This window comes from Amblyraja radiata, chromosome 1 (assembly GCF_010909765.2).
Source record: "Amblyraja radiata isolate CabotCenter1 chromosome 1, sAmbRad1.1.pri, whole genome shotgun sequence".
NCBI classification, from domain to species: Eukaryota; Metazoa; Chordata; class Chondrichthyes; order Rajiformes; family Rajidae; genus Amblyraja; species Amblyraja radiata.
Genome location: NC_045956.1, coordinates 33,497,931 through 33,506,194, shown reverse-complemented (window position 1 = coordinate 33,506,194; position 8,264 = coordinate 33,497,931). Strand labels below are relative to the sequence as shown.

The window sequence follows — 8,264 nt, the reverse complement described above, 5'->3', positions numbered from 1 at the left end:
TGAACAGGTACATATCGGAAAGATTTAGAGGGATATGGGTGAGACGCAGGCAGGTGAGAATAACGTAGATGGAATATCTCGGTCGGCATGGACAAGCTGGGTCAAAGGGACTGTTTCCATTCTGTATGGCTCTGTGACTATGACTCCATGAAATAAATGAGATAATGGAATTGCTATGAGAGACAGCATGGGCCTGATGGATGAAATTACTTCCTTCCGTGTTATAATGAAATATGAGAAATGTACAAAGTCAAAAACAGGAGGAATGAAAACTTGTATTGCTTCCTCATGCAGATTTAAAATATTGCTAATGACCATGACAGCAGAAAATCTGGACATGACAAATGGCTCCAATAAACTCGGTTCTGTGACTCAGAATGAAGCAGCACTACTTGCCTTGATGGAACAAACAGGCTATACCATGATACAAGAAAATGGCCAAAGAAAGTTTGGAGGTCCACCACCAGGTAGGAATGAAATACAAAATCTAGGATATGGAATGTTTGTGAGGGGTCCCCATTGTTATTTCTAGACAAAATTGGCGGCATTTTAGAGTTACTGTCGCACAACACCAGTGACTCCCGGACCTTGGGTGCTGACTTTATGGAGTTTGCCCGTTCTTCCGCGTGGTGCGCCAGTTTCCTCCAACATCCCAAAGTCGTGCAGGTTTGCAGATGTATTGGCCTCAAGGGAATGGATTAGATAATGGGATAACATAGAACTAGTGTGAACGGCTGATCGATGGTTGGCATGGACTTGGCCAGCTGAAGGGCCTGTTTCTGTGGTGTATCTCAAAACTAAAACTAGAAATTGGCAGGAATTTTCTATCACAAGATGATTAAAGACGAAGGTTCTCCTGGTGTTTTGCAAAACACATAGAATATAGGACAATATAGCAGAGAAACAGACCTACAATGTTGTTGCTGAAGATGATGCCAAGACCTGCTTTCACATAATCCATATCTGCATATTTTACCTGCCTGCACATAAGACATATCCCTCCATTCACTGCATATCCATGTACCTATCCAGAAGTTCTTAAATGCCACTATACCTCTCATAATTTTATATAGTTCCAGCAGGTCGCCCTTCATCCTCCAGCATTCCCGAGAAAACAATCCAAGTTCGTTCAACCTCTCCCTATAGCTAATACTCCCTAATCCGAGTTCCCATTCTGGTAAACCTCCACAGCGCCCTTTCCAAAGCCTCGACATCCTTCCTGTATTGAGGTGACTAGAACTGCACACAATAGTCCAAATGCAGCCTAACCAGTCTTATAAAGCTGCATCATGACTTCCTGACTCTTATCGTCAATGCTCCAATCAATGAAGATAAGTGTCAAGTCAAGTCAAGTTTATTTGTCACATACACATACGAGATGTGCAGTGAAATGAAAGTGGTAATGCTCGCGGACTTTTGTGCAAAAAGACAAACAACCAAACAAACTATAAACACAATCATAACACACATATACCTTTACATAATAAATAATGGAAGGAAAAACGTTCAGTAGAGTTAGTCCCTGGTGAGATAGGCGTTTGCAGTCCGAATGGCCTCTGGGAAGAAACTCCTTCTCAACCTCTCTGTTCTCACCGCATGGCAACGGAGGCGTTTGCCTGACCGTAGCAGCTGGAACAGTCCGTTGCAGGGGTGGAAGGGGTCTCTCATGATATTGTTGGCTCTGGAGTTGCACCTCTTGATGTATAGTTCCTGCAGGGGGGCAAGTGAAGTTCCCATAGTGCGTTCGGCCGAACGCACTACTCCCTGCAGAGCCTTCTTGTCCTTGGCAGAGCAATTCCCAAACCAGATGGTAATGTTCCCGGACAAGATGCTTTCCACCGCCACTGCGTAGAAGCACTGGGGGATCCTCGGAGACACTCTGAATTTCCTCAATTGCCTGAGGTGGTAAAGGCGCTGCCTTGCCTTACTCACGAGTGCTGAGGCGTATGCCTTCTTTACCACTCTGTCTACTTGTGTTGCCATTTTCAGGGAGTTATGGACTTGGACCCCAAGATCCCTCTACACATCAATGGCGTTAAGGGTCTTGCTATTGACTGTATATTTTCTCCTTACATTTGACCTCCCAAAGTACAACACCTCACAGATCATTGGATTAATCTTCACGTGCTATATAGTCCCATGGCTATCTGGACTAGACTTCTTCCCACCCTGCTTCCTGTAAGGACTCCATCCCCTACTCCCAATTCCTCCGTCTACGTTGCATCTGCACCCAGGATGAGGTGTTCCACACCAGGGCATCGGAGATGTCCTCATTCTTCAGGGAACGGGGGGTTCCCCTCTTCTACCATAGATGAGGCTCTCACCAGGGTCTCTTCTATACCCCGTGACTGCTCTCACTCCCCATCCTCCCACTCGTAAAAAGGGCAGAGTCCCCCTTGTCCTCACCTTCCACCCTACCAGCCGTCACATACAACAAATAATCCTCCGACATTTTCGCCACCTCCAACGTGATCCCACCACTTGCCACATCTTCCCATCTCCTCCCCCGTCTGTTTTCCACAGAGACCGTGCCCTCCATAACTCCCTGGTCAATTCGTCCCTTCCCACCCGAACCATCCCCTCTCCGGGCACTTTCCCTTGGAACCGCAAGAAATGCTACACTTGTCGCTTTACCTCCCCCCTTGACTCCATTCAAGGACCCAAGCAGTCTTTCCAGGTGCGGCAGAGGTTCACCTTCACCTCCTCCAACCTCTTCTATTGCATCCGCTGCTCTAGATGTTAGTTCCTCTACATCGGTGAGATGAAGCGTAGGCTTGGCGATCGCTTCGCCGAACACCTCTGCTCGGTTCGCAATAACCAACCTGATCTCCCAGTGGCTCAGCACTTCAACTCCCCCTCCCATTCCAAATGCGACCTTTCTGTCCTGGGCCTCCTCCATGGCCAGAGTGAGAACCACCGTAAATTGGAGGAGCAGCACCTCATATTTCGCTTGGGCAGTTTACACAAGTCAATGAACATTGACCTCTAATATCAGGTAGTCCTTACTTTCTCCTCCCCTTCTCAGCTCTCCCTCAGCCCTCTGGCTCCACCTCTTCCTATCTTCCTCCCCCCCCCCCCCCCCCCCCCCCCCCCCCGACCCTCACATAGTCAATAGTCAGTCAATAGTCAGATTTATTCATCACATACACAATGAAGTGCAGTGAAATGAACTTGCCAGCAGCGGAACAATAAAAAAGAACAAACAATACACAATAAAAAATTTAACACAAACATCCACCACAGCATTCATCACTGTGGTGGAAGGCACAAAGTTTACTCAGTCCTCCTCCATTTCCCCCCGTGGTCGGGACCACAACCCTCTGCAGTCGCCGCTGCGGGCGGTCAGATGTGCAGACAAGGTAAGTCCTGAATAGGTGCTTCCCTACCGGTGACTGCGGAATCAAGATGGTGTAGGCCGCAGGCCGGCGGTCGAAGATCTAAAGTCCCTGCCACGCCGCAGTTAGAAGCACCACAGACCGCGGCTTCAAAAGATGTTGTAGGCCGCGGGCCGGCGGTCAGAGCTCTTCTCTAGGGATCCCCAGCGAGGGATCCCGCTCCGGATGGTTAAGTCCCCGCCGCGCCCGCGGTTAGAAGTAGGCCAGCGGTTGGAGCTCTTCTCCGGGGTCCCCATGGGGGGATCCTGGGCTCCGGACGCCGCGCCAGCTGGAAGCTCCGCTGCTGAAGCCCCGGGCCCATCTCCGGGAAAGGCCGCACCAATCCTTTGTGTTAGGCCGCCAGGGAGGTGACATGGAAAAAGTCGCCTTTCTGTGGAGGAGGCGACCGAAGCGGTTTCCCCCTTACCCCCCCACACCACCCCCCACACTAGACACACCGAGAAACATTAATAACACACATTGGGACATACTAAAAAAACAAAAAAAGTAGAAAATGACTAACACGCTGCTGGGAGGGCAGCCGGCTCGCAGCGCCCCCACCGACCACATCAGTCTGAAGAAGGGTTTCGACCCGAAACCTTGCCTATTTCCTTTGCTCCATAGATGCTGCCTCACCCGCTGAGTTTCTCCAGCATTTGTGTCTACCTTTGATTTTCCAGCATCTGCAATTCCTTCTTAAACAATGTGCTATTTACTTGTTCATTTCTGTAGCAGCTGATCAATATCCCTTTGACAGCCTTCCTCACAGTCCGTGACTCCACCAATTTTGGTGTGATCTGCAAACTTACAATAGACGATAGGTGCAGGAGTAGGCCATTCGGCCTTTCGAGCCAGCGCTGCCATTCATTGTGACCATGGCTGATCATCCACAATCAGTACCCCGTTCCTGCCTTCTCCCCATATCCCTTGACTCCGCTATCTTTAAGAACTCCATCTAACTCTCTCTTGAAAGCATCCAGAGAATTGGCCTCCACTGCCTTCTGAGGCAGAGAATTCCACAGATTCACAACTCTCTGGGTGAAAAAGTATTTCCTCATCTCCGTTCTAAATGGCCTACCCCTTATTCTTAAACTGTGGCCCCTGGTTCTGGATTCCCTCAACATCGGGAACATGGTTCCTGCTTCTAACGTGTCCAAACCCTTAATAATATTAACCAACCCATCTGCATATACGTCCAAGTCAAAATATATGTATGACGAATCTGGGAAAATATGTTGGAATTGCATTTGCTGATTCTATCCAGCATAAACCCTCTTACAATATGTTAATTTTGCTATGTATTTCTTAGCTTGAGTTAATGAAAAGCCATGCGGGTTCTTTTTAGCTTACTGTCTACACCTTTCCACTCCATCTTCCCTGATGGATAAATAATTAAGAGTATTAAGTTGGGTAATATGGTAACAATTACTCGAGTTACTTCAATTACTTCAATTTTTTTAGACAGTGTATACATTGCATGATGCTCAATATCTGGTTATAGTGTTAGGTGGGTAAGACTGGTCAGAGAACTGGGAAGGGGGAGGGATGGAGAGAGAGGGAAAGCAAGTGTTACTTGGTTAGAGAAGTCAATGTTCATACCGCTGGGGTGTAAGATGCCCAAGCGAAATATCATAATCATACTTTATTAGCCAAGTATGTTTTGCAACATACGTGGAATTTGATTTGCAATACAGTCATACCAATAAAAAGCAACAGAATACACAAAATACATTTTAACATGAATATCCACCACAGTGACTCCTCCGTATCCCTCACTGTGATGGAAGGCGAACAAAAAGTTATGAGCTGCTGTTCCTCCAATTTGCCTCTCTCTGACAATGGAGGAGGCCCAGGACAGAAAGATCAGTGTGGGAATGGGAGGAGGAGTTAAAGTGTTCAGCAACCGGGAGATCAGGAAGGTTCAGGCGGAATTAGCGGAGGTGTTCAGCGAAACGATCGCCGGAGTCCACACCTGGAACAACGGATACAGTAGATGAAGTACATACCAGTATATTAAATGAGGTACATGAGGAGCCAAAGCTTTAAACTTGGCCTCAATACAGCCTCTTCCTCATGCTCCTCACAACAGGCCGCTTTGCTTCACCTTGCCATTTTCTTTATTAGCTGCTCAATTAGCCAATTGATTGGCCATTTTTTCAACAAATGGTACAGCTGTCTGCCCACTCTCCCAACATGTCTAAAGGGCCTGTCCCACTTGGGCAACATTTTAGGCGACAGCAGTAATGCACGATGTCTCCCTGCCGCCTCAGGATTTTGGAATGTTCAAAATCCTCGCGCGACATCTGCATGTCTTATCATGTCATGTGTCCTTTCGCACGATGGGTGATGCATGGTGACGCACGGTCATTGCCTATGCTAATTTATTTTGCGTTACCGTACATCACCACGCGTCACCCGTACGTCGGCATGCGTCGCGGGGCATCCCCTTTTATAGGGAAGCTGGTTAATCAAATGACGTCACTCGCCCCAGATGTCGCAACCTGTCGTATCTTGCCGTATCGTGTCGCGGGTGGACGTACATTGACGCCGCTTGATGGCTGTGACGTTACAGGCGCTGTCCTATGCTGCCGTTAGGAATCTTTTCTCTTGTCTAACTCAAGTCCTATAAAGCTGCATCATGACTTTAACTCTTATACTCATTGCCCGGACCTTTGAAGCATACCATATGTCTTCTTTACCACCCTACTTGTGTTGCCACCTTCAGGGAGTTGTGGACTTGGACCCCAAGATTCCAAGGTGGTGGGCATATGGAACAAGCTGCCAGAGGAGGTTGTTGAGGCAGGTACTATAAGACCATTTAAAAGGTTCATGGACAGGAAAGGTTTAGAGGAATATAGGCCAATCGCGGGCAGATGGGATTAGTGTAGACGGGGCATCTTGATAGGCTGGGCAAGTTGGGCCGAAGGATTAGCTTCCATGATTATTTGACATCACTGTAAATCAATGCTGTTTAGGGTCATGCCGTTAATTGTATATTTTCCCCTTAGATTTGACCTCTCAAAGTGTAACACCTCACACTTGCTCGAATTAAACTCCACCTGCCATTTCTCTGCCCATTTCTGTAGCTGATCGATTTCTTTTGGGGCGGCCCAGTGGCACAGTGGTACAGTTGCTGCCTTACAGTGCCAGAGACCTGGGTTCAATGCTGACCACGGGTGCTGTCTGTAAGGAACTTGTACATTCTCCCTGTGACCGCGTTGCTTTTCTCCAGCTGCTCGGGTTACTTCCCAACTCCAAAGATGTGCAGGTCTGTAGGTTAATTGGCTTCTGTAAATTGTCCACAGTATGTAGGATAGAAATAGTGTACGGGTGATTGTTGGTCAGCGTGAACTTGATGGGCCAAAGGACCGATCTCCACGCTGTATTTCTAAACTATATACTTTGACAGCCTTTATCACAGTCCGTAACTCAGGCATTCTTGGTATTACGTAGTAATCAACACGTCCACGTTTAGTTCCAAATCATGTATTTTCTATCTTTTTTCTAACTCCAGTCCTTTGCCAGCTATTGCAGCTCAATTCGAAAAAATGAATGTGTTCGGAATATCAGGACCATTGTCCAACAGCAAGATGATTAAAAGCATCTCCACTAAAAAAAAAGGGATTAATTGAGAAATAGAGTTTAACATAACATAAAATCACCATTCAGATAGTTTAGGAAGCATCCCCTCCATAATGTGGGGGTCCTTTGCACCACTTACTACACTAACTGCGTTCATCACCTGCATGTTAGTGTTCATTACCTGCTGTTCAAAGGCATCCAGATCCTTTACAACATCACCATTTTCCAATTTTCAACTATTATAATATATAGGCAGTATCGATATCAAAAGTAACATCAGCTGATAGTGGAAATTAATTTTCACTGCATTGCAGAAATAGAAAGATTACAGAAATCATGCATTCAGGAATCATTTCATTGGCCACAATACATGTCATGAATTTACCGGCCATTCATTCATGTGCATAACTATAGCCATTGATTTTCATTTCATAAAGCTGTAGAGCAAGATGCAAGTGAGGTGTAGAAATTCCTTCCTTCAATTCCCATGGAACACGGCATATATTAATGGTTTACCATGTCACAAGAATTGATCAGATTGGTTGGGGCATTGTGCATAAGAGTCAGGAAGTCAAGTTGCATCTTTATAGGACTTTAGTTGGGCCATATTTGGAATATTGAATGCAGTTCTGGTGTGGAAGCTTTGGACAGGGTGGAGTGGAGGTTGACTAGATTGTTGTGAGGTAACTCAGTAGGTCAGACAGCATCTCTGGAGAACAGAAGATAGATGATGTTTCGTGTTGGAATACTTCTTCAGATCCCAAGCCAAAACATCACCTGACTATGTTCTCCAGAGATGTCTGACCCACCGAGTCACTCCAGCACATTGTGTCTTTTTTTTTGTAAACCAGCAGGTGCAGTTTGTTGTGTTAAAGTATATTTCACTAGAAGACTACCTCAATTAGGAGGTATTAGGTATCGGGAGAGGTTGGACAGACTTGGATTGCTTTTTCTGGAGTGCCGTAAGTTGCAGGCAGACCTGATAGCAATAGATAAACTTGTGTAGGTGCATTGATAAGGTAGACTGAGCCTTTTATTCCAGGATGGAAAAATCAAAATTAGATGCCATTGCTTTAAGGTGAGAGGGGCAAAGTTGAAAGTTGATATGCAGGACAACATTTTTATTACACACGTGGTGGTAAGAGCCTGGTATGTGCTGCCGAGGGTGGTGGTAGAGACAGATATGATGATAGCTATTATGAGATTTTTGGACAGGCATATGCAGGGAATGCAGGGATAAGAATTATGTGCAGGCCAATTAGAGTTGGTCTTGGCATCATGTTTGGCACATATATTGCGGGCTGAAGG

General features: G+C 46.4%; 1 protein-coding gene across 1 annotated transcript in view; it reads left to right on the top strand.

Moving 5' to 3' along the window:
- The first annotated feature begins 316 nt into the window (after positions 1–316).
- rbm46 (RNA binding motif protein 46) overlaps positions 317–8,264 on the top strand; it is a 50,253-nt gene continuing 42,305 nt past the window's right edge. The window contains exon 1 of the mRNA XM_033020273.1: positions 317–467. Within this exon, the coding sequence (XP_032876164.1) occupies positions 317–467 (151 nt within the window). The remainder of the gene's footprint in view (positions 468–8,264) is intronic.